Source organism: Notolabrus celidotus, chromosome 16, assembly GCF_009762535.1.
Source record: "Notolabrus celidotus isolate fNotCel1 chromosome 16, fNotCel1.pri, whole genome shotgun sequence".
In the NCBI taxonomy this organism is placed as follows: Eukaryota; Metazoa; Chordata; class Actinopteri; order Labriformes; family Labridae; genus Notolabrus; species Notolabrus celidotus.
The window spans coordinates 9,256,106-9,275,285 of NC_048287.1; the positions used below are offsets into that span (position 1 = coordinate 9,256,106).

At 42.3% G+C, this 19,180-nt stretch overlaps 1 protein-coding gene across 1 annotated transcript in view; it reads left to right on the forward strand.

Annotated features, from left to right (window-relative positions):
* gabbr1b (gamma-aminobutyric acid (GABA) B receptor, 1b) overlaps nucleotides 1-19,180 on the forward strand; it is a 121,994-nt gene that overhangs the window by 40,204 nt on the left and 62,610 nt on the right. Inside the window, 4 exon segments of the mRNA XM_034704070.1 lie at nucleotides 601-665; nucleotides 2,429-2,567; nucleotides 2,807-2,992; nucleotides 3,201-3,218. Of these exon segments, the coding sequence (XP_034559961.1) occupies nucleotides 601-665; nucleotides 2,429-2,567; nucleotides 2,807-2,992; nucleotides 3,201-3,218 (408 nt within the window).

Sequence of the window (19,180 nt, forward strand, 5' to 3'; positions counted from 1 at the left end):
CAGCCAGATGGATCCCTCATAAACGTCTTTAGATGATCATTAAATATCTGATGAAGATATTTTGAAATATTAATAAAAACTAAACTGAACCCAGGAACTCCCTCTGTCTTTCAACAGCTGTGTAAACTCCACAAACACTGACACGTTCAGCTGAAGGTCTCTAGTTTACAGGGTCACTTTTAAAACCATAGCACCAGGAGAGGTGCATTCACGGTGGGCTGAGAGAAGACTACTGCAACAAAACTATTAAATCAAGTGAATCACAGCTTCTTATTTTCTGAAGTTCACACACATACAAAAAAAGAGAACAAATAAAAACAAATGAAAGAGAGAAATCAAGTGAATCACAGATTTGTGTGATTTTATTGTGGATGGCGAGTGCAATAAAACACTGCAGGTAATCTACCAATCAGACACGTTCAGCATTGCAGGCCCTGCCCCCCAAAGTCCTGGGACCTTTGAAAAGTACTACCCCCCAATCAGGGGCATTTCGAGCATGTTATCAGGGTTGCCTTCACCTCTTCAACACTAGAGGTTAATTTTGAATGTGTTGACTTTAATGTATCTGCCCTCCCTGATGTTGTCTGTGTATTGTTTCAGGTTGTGTGATCATCCGTCCTCCTAGAGATGGAGGGATCAGGTACAGGGGACTGACACAGGAACAGGTGAGAACACCTGTTAACACAGCGTTTACATTTGCACACAGAAGGATATATACAGACTCTATACAGAAACGCTCAACCTCAGGACAAATAAAACGTGTACCAGTGGAGCTTTGGGTGAAATAAAACATCAGAGCCATATTCTCAGATTATTGTGGATTAAATAGTCAGCTGTGTCAGCCATGGTTGGTCAGTTATTGTAGTTCACAGTGAGAAGGAGTGTAATGGTTTGGATGATAGCACAGTCAGCTCTGTTGAGGAGTCTGACATGATTAAAAGATCAGACTGACTTTTATCAGGACAGCAGGTAAACCTGGAGGACTGAGGTCAGAGCCAGCCAACGTCTCTACAACATGATCCAGTGTAGGGGAGACGGGGGCAATTATAAGGCACTCAGTTTCTCTAACCCCTTACAATCATGGGACAACCTGTGGAAAAGGTCAGTTGTTTTAAATATTTATGCACTGACATTGACAGCTACCTGAAATTCACAGACAACACAGATTATGTTTTTAAAACAGCGATGCAGAGGCTACACCTGCTCAGGAAGCTAAATGACTTTGGTGTCAGTCAAAAGATTCTTGAAATGGTGTATAAGAATCTTGAAGAAAGTATTTTATTTTCTAAGGTGGTTTCATGGTATGGGCACTTGGATGTCAAAAGGTAAATTTACAAGAGTGGTTAATACAGCCAGCAAAATTATTGGGCAACGACAGGTTCCATTAAGTGAGAGGTCGGCAATTCAGACTGCCACGAGCCACAAAGAATATTTACAAGAACCCTTTTGTTCCAGTTCAATTATTAAATTCTCAGATTGCAAAATCAACCTAACTTTTGAATTTCAATTTTAGCAAACTCAAACAAATATATAGAAAACTGTGGGATCCGCCTGTCCCCTGTCCAGGGTTTTTTTATTCTTCATATTTTATACTAGCTCCTTAAAGGAATTCTGCTTGCCATCACCAGGAAGAATCCAAAGCGCTTTTTCTGTTCTTGTCTAAAAATGTTGTATTGTCTGTTTGTCTGTGAAGCCCGAAGGCAATATTCCACATTGTGAACAAATACAAGTTCTAATCTAATCTAATCTAATCTAATCTAATCTAATCTAATCTAATCTAATCTAATCTAATCTAAACAATTTATAGTTATGACACTGACTCTGCACATGCTCAGTTGAGTTCTCTCTCTGCTGAAAGAGAGCGGGATCACTTCACACAACAGAGGTCTGAAGCAGAAACGTGGGTTTAGGTGTAAAGATATTAGGTTGTAAGATATTTTTTGGTTGTGCAGTATTTTCCCTCTGCTTTCTAAAATTCAGAGGCCTGTTCATTAGTTAGTGCACGTATGCTTGTTTCTTCTATAAAAGACAACAGGTTTGTTTCAAGTAATCTGTGAGTTACAAGGGAAAATTTAAAAATGTTTATGGTTGCCCCCGGTCTCCCCTAAAGCAAAGTAGATATTTGAGATAAACTCTCTTCAAAAATGTTCGGATGTTAATTTCAATCTTTAATTTAATTGACACACGTTTCATTTTTAAATGATGGTTTTATTTCTAACTGACAGACGAACACATCCTGTAAATGTTCACATGCAAAAACTGTTGCCTGATCACAACTGCTTCTACTTCCCTTATATAGCATGTGTGTGTGTGTGTGTGCGTGTGTGTGTGTGTGTGTGTGTGTGTGTGTGTGTGTGTGTGTGTGTGTGTGTGTGCGTGTGTGTGTGTGTGTGTGTGTGTGTGCGTGTGTGTGTGCGTGTGTGTGTAGATCCGCAGTGTTCAGGTGCTCCCTGTGGATTATGAGATCGAGTATATCTGTAGAGGACACAGGATGATCGTGGGTCCGAAGGTCAGAAAGTGTTTGCCCAACGGCACGTGGACTGACCTGAGCCAGAGGAGCAGATGCTGTGAGGGAGATACACACACACACACACACACACACACACACAATTTCTCCCACTTAATTAGTCTCCTTGATTTTGTATGACTTTTTTATTGAAAAGAGAAAATTATAGGGTTAGGGAGGCCAGGGGTAGGGTTAGGGTTGTCCTTAACTAAATAACTAGACTCTCTGTCTCTGTCCCTCTCTCTCTGTCTCTCTGTCTCTGTCTCTCTGTCTCTCTGTCTCTCTGTCTCTCTGTCTCAGTGTTGTTGTGTCCTCGTATGTGGACGTCTTTAGAGAACGGCCGGGTATCCCCAAGGCCCCCGGGGCCCCCTGTGGAGGGCACGGTGCTGCGCTACAGCTGTCTGCCCGGTTTCATCCTGATGGGACGAAACTCCTCTCAGTGCAACAAGATGGGGAAGTGGGACAGGCCTAAACCTGTGTGTCACTGTAAGTCTCATGACTGCTGTTGCATGAAGCATGACGTCATTTTAAACTGATGATGACACATTTAAACACCACAGTCATATGTTTAGTTTATTTTGGAGTTGTATGTCTTTATTCAGAGAGAGGAGAGAGTGATGTTTCTGTCTATGTAGTATCAGAGAATAAATGTGAGCACATATCTGACTCTGTTTTCTCCTCTTTGTGCACACAGACGATCGGCTCTACAGAGGTAAGAACTTTTCTGTTTATCATGCACAGAACAGTAAACTGCTGCGACTGCATCTGAAACCTGTTTGTCATGTCTTTAATTCAGCAGCTGGCTGATGTGATATAAGTTTTCTCAGTATGTCAGAGGAACAAGCAGGTTGTTCTCTCTGCTGTGTGCCTGCAGGGCCAGCATGTAAACCCTGATTCATGCTTTGGTTTGAGTTGGAACACTGAAGCTAAACTATACGCTGCTGCAAACAGGGTCACTAGAAACATGAACTTTCTGTGGTTGTCTCAAAGTGTTTATCACAAACAGGATGAGAAGTATAACACTCTATATGCTGTGGTCATGAATGTTGCTCCTGATGCGTGCTGAGGTCTTTCTGTCTCTGGATGAATCAGACGTTGGAGGTTAGATGGAAACAAAGCGTGTCACATGAGTCGGCAGTAGAGCTCCTGTTGACCCTGTGCATCATGTGGGGCTTCAGTCTGAACATCATGTAGGTCTATAACATTACTGCTGCTGCTTCACAGGTGTCTGTGGAGAGTCATAACTTTATACAGTGTCATGGATCAGAGAGGATGAATGTCTGAATGTTTGAGCTGTGCTGACTATAAAACATGATTTTAGAGAGTAAAGAGATCTGACATGTTAGGCAAGACCCCTCAAAATAAACATCCTGACACTGGTACAGTGACAGTACCTCTGAGTGATCTCATGGGGGCGATGTTGTTCAATTTATGACATCACTTCACAGAGGTTTGTACAGACAGGTGAAGACAGGGAGGCAGGTTTAAACCTGTGATGACAGAGCTTTGATTAAAGATCATCCAGGGCTTGGATCATCATTAACTCTTTGAATAGAAGATATTATATTATCTTGTGAAGATCCTCTGTTTACAGACAGATATGATCATATAGTTAAGATACCAGATCACATCTCAGTGTCAAACATTTCACATTATAACATGTATCTTTGTGCTTGACTTTTTCTTTCCTGCCTTTAAATACCGACTCAGAGTTCCTGTATGTCACCTTGTTGTAGATGTATTATTATTTACGATATTAATATCATAAACAAAGACACATTGCACTGAGACATGAAACAGGGATTTTCCTGAATCTCCTGGATTTATCCAGACTCAAGGTTTTCTCACCTGCAGAGGTGACCCAGGTGACTCCCGGACATTGTTATAAACATATTCTAATGAAGGGGGTTATGAGCTTAGTGAGATACAGACCATTTCATGACATCTACAGGACAACATGTGAGATGACATTTTTAATTTTAAGTACCCATGCTGATGTTTGGTGGAGCTTGAACTCTGGCAGCAATGAGCCATGTTAGCTGTTTGTGTTTATTTAAAGGCTCTGATACACTTTAAAATACAGTGTGAAGTTAGCCACAAGCTAACAGCACAGCTGATAGAGTCAGAGTGTCTCTGTAGAAGCAGCTGTAACTGTCTCTGATGTCACTCAGGTCCAGATCTCAGGAGCTTTATCTCACCCATCCAGAGTGCATCAGCAGCAGGGGTGTGCTCAGGCTGTGTGAGGGGTAGGGCCAACTTATTGATGAGGCACCAGAACACTATTGCTGTTTTCCAAACCGCCTACTATACTAGCAGTACGTACTTATTTGGCCAAAATTCAGTATATAGTATGCAGCATGTGAAAATCAGCAAAATCTGCAGTACGCCAAAACTATCCGGATGTCGTGCTTATTCAGTCTCCAGTCTCCCACGCCTAATGTTTCCCACAATGCACAGCTCTAACGTTCTACTTCTACTTTATTCTATATGATGAGGGGCACTCAGTTTTAGGTGATGTGAAAGTTATTGAGTTCCACATAAACCACTTCTTCACTTTTTGAATTAAGACAATTGGCCGTTGTTTACTTCCGCTTTCCGAAACCGGGAATCCAGCGGCACCTGGCCCAGCATCCTGCAGAACAGATCCAACAGAACAGTCATACCACATATTACATTCAAACGCAGTATGCAGTATCTACTGTATACTGCATTTATGGGTAGTATGTAGCAGGCAATTTTGAAAGGAGCCTTTGACTAGTGAAGGTCTTCCTCTACCAGCATTGTGTGAGCTCCTTTGTTTTCAGTCTCTCTCCAGGTCTCTGCGGTCATGAGGTATCTGCACAGGCCTGGTTCTAAAATAAAGGAGGGCTGTAAACTAATTCAAGGTGGGCAACCTGGGCAGAAAATAGCCTGGATGTAACAGGATTGAAACAGTGTTTTAACACCCTGGTATTTCAATTTAAAGAAAGATTAAGAATTGAAGAGAATTCTCAAACCTTGCATACCAACCAAACATATGTGATAAGGTTAAAGCACTGATGTGGCAGTACTTATGGTCACCAGAGAGGGCATTTTCTGATGTTCTACAGGTGTCTGTCCCGGAAACTTTCTCAAGACCCCAAAGTATCAAAAAATATCCAGTCTGATTCCTGACTGCGGGGGCAATGTTGCCTGACAGTGTGAGAAAAGGAACAAATCACAGTCTGATGTTTGAGCGGGTTCAAAGTTTCTTTCTTGTTATGGCACAGAATGAAACCAGATAATCCAGTCATGTTAACTGTGCCGTACATAAGCTTTCTGAGTGCAGCCAGCACTTAAGATGATAGAGACAGGTGTCACCTGTTATAAATCAGACAGGTGTTAAAGTGAAGGTGAGATTATACCTCTTTGGATCCTTCAAATCACTAAAACTACTAACCCCGATGTTAGGGTGTGTGGCAGAGATTATAGTCAGTGATCCAGAGGACACTAGGTGGCAGTGTGGCCCTGTCCTAAGACAGCCTCAGTATTAGAGTGTGATATGATCATGATGTATAACAGAAGCTCCAGTCAGGTGTGATTTCTCTCACACACATTACCTTTCGTGGAGTCTTCGTGTCTCCGTGTCTCTGTGAGCTGCGGATGCCTAAGGACGTGAGCGTCTCCTCTCTGACGTCATAGTCCTGGCTCTGGGCTGTGATGGATGAGCTGTCAGAGGACGGGCTGTCTGAGAGCTGCAGGTACACAGGTGGAGTCTGATTAAACAGGGAGGGAGGGAGGGAGGGGGAGACAAGAGTGGAGAGGAGGTAAGGGGGGAGGGAGGGAAGGAGGAGGAGGAGGTTTATGTTCCTGCTATCTCATAGTGTTGTGTTTAGTGGATGTTTGAATGAGGAAGGACAGACTGTGTGAGCTTTCATTAAAGAAAAACACACCCAGCTGAGTCCTCTCTACTGCCAGGCTCCCAGAGATGATGTTTGCTCCTTCTCCGTCCTCCTCTGTCTTTCCTTGTCTCTGTCCTCCTCTCTCTATTTCTCCTGTTATTTCTTTGTCGCTGTCCTCCTCTTTCTATCTCTGTGTCTCCTTCCTCTTTTTTCTATTTCTTTGTCTCTGTCCTGTTCTTTCTATCGATCTGTCTCTGTCCCCCTCTCTCAAATTATTTTTCTCTGTCCTCTCTCTATTTCTCCGTTTCTGTTCTCCACTTTCTATCTCTCCATTTTTGTCCTCCTTTTTCTATTTCTCTGTCTCTGTCCTCCTCTTTCTATCTCTCCATCTCTATCCTCTTTTTCTATTTCTTTCTCAGTCCTCTTCTTTCTATCCATCTGTCTCTGTCCTCCTCTCTCAATTTATTTTTCTCTGTCCTCTCTCTATTTCTCCATTTCTTTCCTCAACAGTCTATCTCTCCATCTCTGTCCTCCTCTTTCTATTTCTTTGTCTCCAATCTCCTCTTTCTATCTTTTAGTTCCTCTCTTTCTATTTCTCCGCCTCCATCCTCCTCTTTTCTATCTCTCCGTCTGTGTTCTCCTCTCTGAATTTATTTGTCTCTGTCCTCTCTATACTTCTCTATCTCTGTCCTCCCCTTTCTGTTTCTCCATCTCTGTCCTCCTGTACCGTCCTCCTCTTTCTATCGATACATCTCTGTCCTCCTCTCTGAATTTCTTTTTCTCTGTCTCTATTTCTGTATTTTTTTCCTCCACTTTCTAACTCTCTGCTCCTCTTTTTATTTCTTTGTCTCCGAGCTCCTCTTTCTATCTGTCTGTCCTTCTCTTTCTATTTCTCTGCCTCTGTCCTCCTCTTTTCTATCTCTCCATCCTCATCTCCTCTTTCTATTTCTTTGTCTCTGTCTTCCTCTTTCTATCAGTCTGTTTCTCTCCTCCTCTCTCTAACCATCTGTCTCTGTCCTCAGACAGACTTGCATGAACACATCTTAAATCTTTCCGGAGCTCTGCCCCCATCGTTTTCCAGAGTTTATTGTAAACACATATCCTCACATCTTTAAGTCTTCCTGTCAGATGAAGGGGTGAAGGGGAGATGAGTCTGAGGAGTCAGGCCATGACATTCAAACCAGTCTGGTAAATCCACAGTGTAATGTTTACAACACAATGATGCATCAGAGAGCTACACTGTGATGACAGTTTTCATTTTTATCTACGTTACATGCAAACAGATGATGTTCAGGCATCTTCACTGTTCTCATCTATATAATGATTCTCCTTCTTCAGCCTCACGTTTTAATTCTTCCTGTTACGTGTTGCTCTATGTCATCACCCTCACGTTTCCTAAAGATGACCTGCATCATCAGCTCATCCTGACTTTTGTGGTCATTTTAGTAGGAGCAGGCTGGATGAAGTCTGGGTGAAAGTTTGGTTGTCTGCGTACTCTGGAAGTTTTCAGGAGGTCAGTGCATGTGTTGATACAGCTGGAGAGGAGGAAGTGAAGGAAAAGGCTGGAGACGAGCCTCAGAGCAGACTTAACCCTCAATCCTGAGTCATTATAGTGACCATTAAACTACAGCTTTTGCCTGGTGGTCAAATATCTGGCTGTATCTAAACGATCCAACCTGCAGCGGTGTTAGATGGGGAAACAGCAGTCTACAGAGATGTGATTGTTCTGAGGACTGGGTCACTTTAAATAGGAACAGAGGTACTTTTGTTTGTGTATAGATCTAAACGTAACATTAATAATGCCACAGTAACTCAATAACTAGCTGGCTGATAAACCAACCTGTGCTCTGTGAGGTACGGTCACTCCTTTATTTAAATACTTTATATGAAATAATAATTGACCTCACAGTGCTCATCAGGAATAAAAAGCAGACAAGTAGTTTGTTCAAAAACATACAGTCTGCATAATTGGTTGTTGTGTTGCTCTTCATGGTGCCTTCCCAGTCAGTCAGTAATCATGCTGCTCAGGTGTGCTGCAGGTGAATCAACTTGTTGTCGCTACAGAGGTGATGATGAAGATAGACAGCTCAGTGAATGCTTGACACAAAGGTCAGAGTGGACTAGCCGTCAGCTGATCGGGCAACAGTTCTCAGGTATTGATAGGTGTGTGTGTGTGTGTGTGTGTGTGTGTGTGTGTGTGTGTGTGTGTGTGTGTGTGTGTGTGTGTGTGTGTGTGTGTGTGTGTGTGTGTGTGTGCTTTTAATCCAGGGTTTAACTCTGATGTTCAGACCTGTAGGAAGCTGAGCACATTAGCATCTTTTAATTAAGAATTACTCTGTCTCTGAATGCCTCCACCTCCTACCTGACACATACTGACAAAGGTCAGCATGTCTGTGTGTGTGTGTGTGTGTGTGTGTGTGTGTGTGTGTGTGTGTGTGTGTGTGTGTGTGTGTGTGTGTGTGTGTGTGTGTGTGTGTATATGTGTGTGTGTGTGTGTGTGTGTGTGTGTGTGTGTGTGTGTGTCTGTGCTTTGCAGAAATAAAAGAATAGGCAATTATATAGTTTTCAATTAACACCTTTATCTGAACAACGACCTCTTACAACATTCAAGTATAGAACATACAATTAGGGATACTGAGACAGAGTTAGACTGTTATATATAAAGAATATTCCAGATTAAATGTCAGATTATATTTCAGATCATATTTCAGTTTATGTTTCAGTTTTTATTTCAGCTTTTATTTCAGATTATATGTCAGATTATATGTCAGATTATAGATACATGCCTCTTTAATGACTGTAGGATGAAAAATGTTTCTTTGGATAGATTTTCTTTAACCACTTGCAGATGAAATGTCATGACACTTAATTAAAGCCAAACTGCAGCTATTTCACCCAGATTTACCTTACTACACATATATCATTAACGAGGGGTCACTTCCTCAGGGGATTGGAGGAGGATGGGAGGAGGGACATATGGTGCCCTCACCTTTAAAAATCAATTTTATCATCCTCCTTGGTTTTTCTGTCCTTTCTCCTTAAAGAGCGAACATATGTGCTGGAATCTGTGCTGTGTGGGATCACTATTTGATTTTGGTTTAATTTATTTTGATTTAGGGTTCGTTAAATACTGGACTCTATGAAGCTATGAAACAATTAAAACTAATGTTTTACTAAATGTTTGGATAAATGTATCTAACAGTAATAAGCTGATGCATATTTACTGTCATTATACACTGTGAGAAGTAAAATATTGAACTACAGACTGAGTGTCCAAGAATGTATAGTGAGCGGGAGGTTATGTGGAATAAAATCCAGAGAAACTTGACATATTATCTTTTTATTCTAACAGTGTTCATTGTTTTTTGGTCTGTATCCATTAAAAGTCTTTGTAAAAATAAACACACAGATCCTGCTGCTTTATTTTCTGGTTTTACAGTCAGTCGAACAGGCTTTTGAAAATGATGAAACTGCTTTACTTTAAGCAGTCATGGTTTTTGTACTCATCGTGTGTGTTTGCTATACACAATAACAGCTGAGGGGTCCTTCACTAAGAACAACCCAAACACTAAGAAATGAGGTGAACAGGAAACATCAAGCAGACTGACCAAAATAGCCAATAGCTATGTGTTCCCGACCGGGAGTCACGTCAGTCATGTCCTTATTTGGGCAAAAACTCGGAATCTTAATATCTTCTGATCCGTCACATTAGAAAAAAATTCACCCCGTACAGTATGTGCCATTAGAGAGATTAGCTTCGTAGGGCCAAGCCGTTTTTTGTACCAGGCTGTAAACATGTTTTTTAATGCTGCAAAGATCGTCTTTTTCCCATTCACGTCTATGTGGTTTCCAGTGTTTCTGCAGCCAGCCTAGAGCGGATTCTCGATGAATTGCAGTTTATAACACTTCTACATGGGCTTCATCGTTTGAGACCTGAGGTTGAGGTTTCTCTTGGTCTCCAGAGAAAGGCTATGTTGCAAAAGCTGTTCCACGGAAATGTACCAAACAATCTCTGTCACATCAAGAAGGTGTGGCCAGACATTTAAAATCATGAGACTCATGTGTGAATGTTTAACTTCACTGAAGTCTTCTGTAAGTCATAGAGTAAAACGTTGTGTTGTTACTGGTTTGTATTATCTTAACTTTCAATGACAGCCTTTAAATGTGAGGTTGTTAACACTGTGCTGGCTCTTCTTCCATTACAGCTTATAACAGGACATTTAACAGTCTGGTAACACGTGAAGCTCCAGTGATTGGTGATGTGAGTTTACATGCATGTGTCCGTTTTAGCATCATGCAGTTATCAGCAGACTCACATGTGTCTTTGCTTGGTCTTAGCCTGGTTAGCTCTTTGTTAGCTCTTTCTCTGTTTGTTGCTGTAAACAGGGTACATGTGATGAGGCTGATTCTGACTGTATTTACACAGACAGACTGAGAGGCTGTTATCTCAGAGCAGTGAAGTGATGAAGATCCACTCATGTTGTGTGTCCATACAGGGTGTTAGATACAGGAGAGTTAGAACAGATGACAGGAGGCTCTGGTGGTTACTGCCATCTTATTAAAACTCTGTGAATTATTCATGAAGCTGTAACACCTTGCTAATGACAGCAGAGGTCAGAGGTCACCACAGCTTTCAACAGTACACTGATACACACTTAAATAATGTGAGTCTGAGTGTGTGAGCTCACAGTGTTGCACCGTAAAAACATCCTCCATCACCGAACTGAAACACTCTGTGTCCTCTGAACATCTGCTGCTGTCCAATCAGAGGGCTCGTCCCTCTATGATGACATCAGCAGCCATCTGCTGCATGTACCTTGGATGCTAATAGGACACACAGTAGGCCACTGTCTTCACCTTGGCTTAGACCCTCAGGTGTACTTACTACCTGAAATGAGTGTCCAGAGAGAAACCTGCAGCTTGGTGGTTTTAGAGAGTGATATAATGTGTTTATCAAAGTTTCACCAAGTCTTCACAAAGTTTAAAGAACATTTTTACAGTGACATGAGAACTGTCGAAGAACATCCTCAGATATCTGAAGCTAACCCAACCACCAGATTTATTACTATGATGATATAACTTAATTGACTTAAAGCTGGGGTTGGTAGTCAGATTTAGATACACTTTTGGTTATACTGGTTAAAATGATCTTTATGTCCTGATGGCAATCAATACATAATGTGTTCTTAAAAACGAGCAAAGAAAAGCTGCTATCTACAGCCGGAGTAAACCTGGGAAAACACCAACCAATCAGCCTTTTTTGGGTGCCAAAATTTTAAACCATTCAAATTCCGTCCTGGCGTTCTGCCATCCTCCTGCGCGTTCATTTCCCTGGCGTGAACTCCCCGTCCCCGTCTCCTGCCTCTGCTTCCCCTGACTCTACTGACTGCCCCTCTGCTCGACCTCGGTCCTGTCCCGTCTGACCCGATGAGGTGCTTTGCTCAGGACTGTAGTCCGGATCAGAGTCTAAAAAGCTCTTACCACAGGGGCTCTGACAAGCAGAAAAATTAATGACATTCAGTAAGTCCTACAGAAAATGTATATGTACTGTAGCGTCCGTCCGGACGCTGTAGGGATGACGAGCCGATTCGTGAGCACGTTAAGCTTTAATAACCGGTCACTGTCGGCAGTGACCACGTCAACCAACAAAGCAACAATCCATGTTTGAATGAATGAAGAACTTCCCTTCTTGTCTCTCCTCTCTCCCGCTCGCACACCCTACCTGATGCCTTCACTAACTGTCAACACTGTAGGAATTAAGAACATCTTCACTGAACACGTTTAACAAACAGTAGAGCTGTTACAGTTTTATACGTATTATAACTTTTCTCCTGATATCGTGTCACTGGTACAACTGGATAATGCTAGCATGACAGTTGTGAGTACTAACAGCAGCCATGTTTGTTTGTGTTTTTAACTTTCACTATGATAATGTTTTGGTGAGGACCGTTTTTGAATCAGTCACGATCATATGGTCGCAAGTCAGCGGCGCTCGTGCATGTGAGTGGGAGGGGGGTGTCGTTTTGAAGGAGCTCCGAGGGAGGAGGGGAGGGGTTAGACGGAGTCATGGGGAAATGCTACATTCAAATTCATGCTAGTTTTCCGAGACTACCAACCCCAGCTTTAATAATTACTGTATGAGACTAATCACAATATTTACAGAGCTCCCTGATAGAACACTCCTGTTATCTACACAGTGCTGAGGAAAGAGAGAGCAGTTTAACTCTCTGTCTTTTATCTGTACAGTTAGATTTGAAAACTTTGAGTAAAATGACCACATCCTGCTTGTACAACACAGCCTGTGACAGCCTCCTACCTCAGAGTCTCATTATCACGTAGAGTCCTCATGTTCAGACTGACCTGAGCATCCGGTCTCACGCAGCTCTGTGTCTCTATGCTGTCCCTTACTATGCTGTTATTAAAGCTGTGATTTATCAGCCTGTCAGTCGTCTCTCTCCTCCACTACCTGAGGCCTGGGGGGTCAGGAGGGTTAAGTGCTTCGCCTGAGGGCACAGAGCTGAGATGTGAGCTGAATCCAAAGGTCCAGGTCCTGCCCTCGCTGTGAACAGTATGAACAGACTGCAGGTTAACTCGGCCCTGAAGGAAGACATAATGGGCTGGTGTTTAGTGAGTTAAATCAGGCGTTAATGTGGAAGCTGGTGTGAGGGAGAAATGACTGTGTGTGTGAATATTTACAGCAGAGCTGTTCAGATTCTGTCAGTTTGAACAAAGAGCATGTTTTTCTCTCTGATGCTAATTTGACTACAGCCTTTGTTGTACAATCCACACACAGTATGTGCCGCAGACAGCTGTTTTTTTGTGTGTGAGAGATTTAAGTGCTTCCAAATATACTCTTCATCACACTGACAAAAGAGGTGTTTGTCTTTTTGATTTAAAACGTCATCTGTATGGAACGTCATACACTTTGTTAGTGGATGTTTAACTGTTATTTTGGATCCAGTGACTACAAGAGAAAAAAAAATTTAACCCTTTCAAAAACTGACTCATAGAAGCTGCGGAACCAAAGAAACTGATAAATTCAGTTTAGAGGAAAAGATGAGGAAATACATGAAAACAACATTTGGTATCAGAAGAAGAGCTGAATCTCAAAATACTCACCCCAACATCAGCATCAGGTAAAAAAGGCAGAGGGGTTAGATTAACCTTTAACATATTTTCTGTCTCCACTGCTGAATTACATCAGATTCGATTCGATTAGATAAGATGATGCAGTCGACCTTGAGATGATCAGTGCCCACAGCATCACCGGTCAGACCAGCCAACACAGACACCAGTGAGAGCAGCACAACCATCCCAGGAAGGAGGCCTCTCGGCGTTGGGCTAATGACCCTGATCAAGCTGTTTCAGGATGAGTGTTTTCAATGCTGAGAGAGACAAAGAGCAGGGAAGGTGCTTGACGATAATCAGAGATGACTGGTCAATGTACAATATTTTCCACGAGTCAATTTAAGAGTTCATTGCTAATTTACAGAGCTGAATTCACTAAGAATGGGTTACGACCACACATAGCACCAATAATTGTGCATTGTTTACCTCCTCTCTGCTCATTCTGATTCACAAAGCATGAATGAAAGAATGAATGCATTAAAGTTTAAAGAGTGAAGGCCCATAAAGTTTCTCAGTTTGCTCTTGTTTTGCGTCTGATTGTGCAGATGAGCCGTCAGCCTCTCCACTCTCAGCTGCACAGAGCTGAAAAGTGCGTTCTCACTGAGCTGAACCATAGATGATGGACTGGATGGGGAGGGGACACTTCTTACCAGTCTACTGTGAAGTTGATTCATGAGAGATGTGATCCTGGTGTCTCTGTCCATAACAAAGTCTTCTCCCTGGAGTTCATCTGCAGCTTGATCAAGTGAAAAAAATATGCCATGGCCTGACCCTCTCGAGACGTCTCTGCACAGGTGGAAGTGTGCCTTTATGTGCTGGGGCTGAGTCTGGGACAGCCACAAGACAGATTTAACTCTTGGTTATGAAAGTTACAGTAATGTAAAAGTATGACTAACACTTTATTTACAGGTATTATTTTTCAATCATCAGAGTATAATTAGTGTCCTGATCTCTGGAAGTTTTTATCATCATGACATCCTTTATAAACACTGTGCTACAGCTACCGCCAGCTCTCAGCTGACAGTAAAAATGTCACTCTGTCTGTGGCTGTTAACACCAGTGATACTGAATTAGGCGTTCTTTTGCAGTGAGGTTTGTTGGCATCTAAGGATACATTTAGCCCCAAATAAATCCACTACAACACATTTAAATACAAACAGCACTGGAGTTCAGAGACTCTGTTTGTTTGGTGCAGTTCGTGCTTTGTGGATAAGATGTTGTCTCTTTGTCTCGTGTACAGGTTTAGCAGCATAAAAGCTGCACAATCATTTTGTGATTCTATCCCTCAGAGCACATCCAACATTACCTCAGGTCATATTTACAGGAACATTTCCAGCCTCTAAAAGGAGTTAAATCATCCTCACTTTAATCAGCCAGATTGTAGTTACCTGGAAAACACATTCCGACATCATGGCCACAGTGAAAGGGAAAGCTGGCTTAATAGAAGCAAAGCAGACTCATCTGAAGAGACCTGAACACCAACTACAGAAAAAACTTCAGACAGGCCATCCAGACATTTATAAGAGAAGAGTGTGCATAGTGTGTAGAGGAAGATCACCAGAGATCAAGGTGTCTGTAGCCAGCAGCCAGATCATGTTTCTGAATTTACATTTTAACAGCATTACCAAAATAAAGCCAGAAGCTGAAATGTTAAGTTATTCTCTGTTTAAGGAGCCACTGGTGCCGTTTCTTTGGTATCTGAATGGAATCTCTGAAGCTGCTGCAGTGGAGCAGAGATATCAGTCACAGTGTGTGTAACCAGGGGAAATAGAAGAGCCAGAAATAGCTGAACAGGTTGAGCCGCGTACCCACAGACAGCCAGAGAGATTAGAGAGTGTTTTATGGACGGGCAGCACATCACATTAATGTTATTACACTGAAGAGGGAGGGAAAACCAGAGAGAGGAGACAGGCTAGGAGCAGGAGGAAATGGGAAAGGGTGAGAGGGTGAAAGAGAGAGATGAGGGATGAGGGATGGATAGAAACAGAAAGAGGAGCAGAATGAGCAACACATGGGTTTGAAAAGGAGACACGTATTGAGACTGAGATGAACTGTTGATAAAGAGTTATTCAAAATCTTTGTTGATGCTTATTGACCAGAGATCAGCTGCAAAGAGACACAACTGAGGAGAGGAAAAGCTACAAAAACAAACATATGTTTAAGAGACAAGGTTACAAAAAGAATGGCTATAAAGGGACAAAGCTACAGAGAGGAAAACAAATGATGGATGGAGAAACTGAAAGAAGGCAGAATGCAGAGACAAAGCTACAGGAGAATTAGGCTGCAAAGACACAGGGCTTTTAACAGATGTCAATCTAAAGAGTCAAGGCAACAAAAACATATCAAGCTACAAAGAGACAAGGCTGCAAACAACCTGCAGAGAAACAATGATGGAGACACAAGGTTAGGAAGACATTAAACTGCAGAGACAAACCCACAGAGAGATGAACCACAGAGGGTAAAGCCTGCAAAGAGACAAACTGCGCAGAGACAAACCCTCAGAGAGACAAACTGCAGAGAGACAAACCTTCAGTGAGAAAAAACTGCAGAAAGACAAAACTGCAGAGTCAAGAATGCAGTCAAGAATGCAGAGAGACCAACTGCAGAGTGACATACTGCAGAGACAAACCCTCAGTGAGACAAACTACAGAGACAAACCCTCAGTGAGACAAACGGCAGAGAAACAAACCATCAGTGAGACAAACTGCAGATACAAACTCTCAGTGAGACAATCCTGCAGAGAAACAAACCCTCAGTGAGACAATCCTGCAGAGAAACAAACCCTCAGAGATACAAACTGAAGAAAGACAAATCTGCAGAAAGACAAACCCTCAGGGAGACAAACTGTAGAGAGACAAACCCTCAGAGAAACAAACTGCAGAGTGACAAACCCTCAGAGAAACAAACTGCAGAGTGACAAACCCTCAGAGAAACAAACTGCAGAGTGACAAACCCTCAGAGAAACAAACTGCAGAGTGACAAACCCTCAGAGAGACAAACTGAAGAAAGACAAATCTGCAGAGAGATAACCCCTCAGAGAGAAATCTGCAGAGACAAACTGCAGAGAGACAAACCCTCAGTGAGACAAACTGCAGAAAGGCAAATCTGCAGAGAGACAAACCCTCAGAGATACAAACCCTCAGTTAGACAAACTGCAGAAAGGCAAATCTGCAGAGAGACAAACCCTCAGAGAGACAAACTGCAGAGAGACAAACCCTCAGTGAGACAATCTGCAGAGAGACAAACCCTCAGTGAGACAAACTAAAGAAAGACAAATCTGCAGAGAGACAAACCCTCAGAGAGACAAACCCTCAGTGAGACAAACTAAAGAAAGGCAAATCTGCAGAGAGACAAACCCTCAGAGAGACAATCTGCAGAGAGACAAACCCTCAGTGAGACAAACTAAAGAAAGAAAAATCTGCAGAGAGACAAACCCTCAGAGAGAAATCTGCAGAGACAAACTGCAGAGAGACAAACCCTCAGTGAGACAAACTGCAGAAAGGCAAATCTGCAGAGAGACAAACCCTCAGAGAGACAAACTGCAGAGAGACAAACCCTCAGTTAGACAAACTGCAGAAAGGCAAATCTGCAGAGAGACAAACCCTCAAAGACACAAACTGCAGAGAGACAAACCTGAGACAGGGACTGTCATATAGAGGAGTCAGATTGAGTTCCACTCCTGCTGCCTGACCCCTCCTCCCCTAGCTCACAATGAATCGCATGGATGAACTCCTGACTTTGATTTCACTGAACTATGTGAGTGTCAGAGCAGTGGAGGCTGAAAACAAGTTAAAGGTTCAGCTCTGGAGTGTTTGGACTGAACGATAGAAGGCATGAGCTGAAGTCAGACTGTTATCAGGGTTGAAAGAGGCCAGACTGAAAGAAAGACCTTGAAAACATTCCCATCAGACCTCTCAGCCTAAAATGTTCCAGCTATATTTCAACCTAACTGTGGTTGCTGGGATAGATGCAGGGTTTTTTGTTCTGCAAACAGCATTTATACAGAACAATCACAGCAAGTTTACCTCACAGATGTTTTCACACATGTAAAATATGCCGGGTGTAAACATTTGAATTTCACCTGGACCGGGCATTCTCCTTTCATTCTCTCTAAAATAATGTCTCCGCCGATTCAGAGCGAGCCGATGTGAGAATACTGCAGGAAGTATTCAGGAAAATTCACTATGAGCGAGGGGACAGGATGACGATGTTTATGTCATATGACTCTGTAAGTAAGTAAACTTTATTTAGTATAGCACCTTTCATAGACATAGTCACAAAGTGCTTTACAGAGAATCAATGTAGACAAGACAATACAATTCAATGAGCAATAAATAAGATAATAAAGAAAGCAGACAAAATGACATCAAATTACGACAGAAGGTAGAAAGCCATAAGAAACAAATGTGTTTTAAGCTGTTTTTTAAGAGTCTCAGTTGAATCAGCACAGTGCACTTGGGGCAGAAGACTGTTCCAAAGAGTTGGAGCCACATGCTCAAAGGCATGGTCACCCTTAGTTTTAAGCCTGACAGGAGGCACAGCAAGCAGACCCTGGTCTGAGGATCTGAGGGGTCTACTGGGGATGTAAGGGTGGAGTAGGTCTGAGGTAGGTCTGAGGTATAAGAGGGAGCTTGATGATGGATTGCTTTGTGTGTTAATATGAAGATCTTAAACTGTATTCTGAATTTGATTGGCAGCCAGTGTAAGGAGAATGTGGGATGCTTTAATGGACCTGGTTAACAGTCTTGCAGCAGCGTTTTGAATTAATTGTAGTTGGTGAAGAGAGGATTTATTGAGGCTGGTGAAGAGAGAATTGCAGTAGTCAAGCTGTGAGGAAATACAGACATGAACAAGCATTTCTAATTCTGTGAGTGAGATGATGGATTTAATTTTAGCCAAGTGTCTAAGGTGAAAGAAGCATGACCGGGTTATTGATTTAATGTGTTGGTCGAAGAGCATTTGATGATCAAAAGTAACACAGAGATTTCTAAAAGACTTTTTTTTACAGTGGTAGAGAGAGAGCCCAAGTAATTGGTGACCCTAGCTGCATTGCTGTCTGAGGCAATAATGAGGACCTCAGTTTGTTTTGTGTTTAACTGCAAGAAGTTGTCACTCATCCAGTCCTGTATGGCAGACAGACAGCTGAGCAAAGTGGACAGCTATCCAGTGTCAACAGGCTTAAAAGAGATATACAATTGAATGTCATCAGCATAACATTGATAGGAAATTCCCTGGAATTGTGAACTCTGAAGAATCTGTGAACCCTGAAGAATAAAAACATGTGAGGTTGAAGAAGGAGAATCATTTTAAAGACGAGAACAGAGAAGATGTCTGCACATCCGTCAGTTTACATGCAGCATTGAAATGTAACAGCTCAAGGTTCAAGGTGACTTTACCTGTACCTGTAGAAAGACCTGGTCAGCAGTGAGTGAGTCCGCCTCCTCTAACAATAACAAACAAATAGCGCAGGACAAGCCATGACAGAAAGAAGGACCAAGTGCTCAGTTCTAAAAACTGTCATCATGGTGTCTCTGCTGCTCAGTCCTCCATGGTGTTGTGAACATCATACTGTGGATTTACCAGTTTGAAATCACTCTCACATGATCTCTTGATCTTCTCTCTTTCTTTGAATCTGTGTCTGTTTTCCACTCTCATCCCTCCCTTACCTTTCTTACAGTCATGTCAG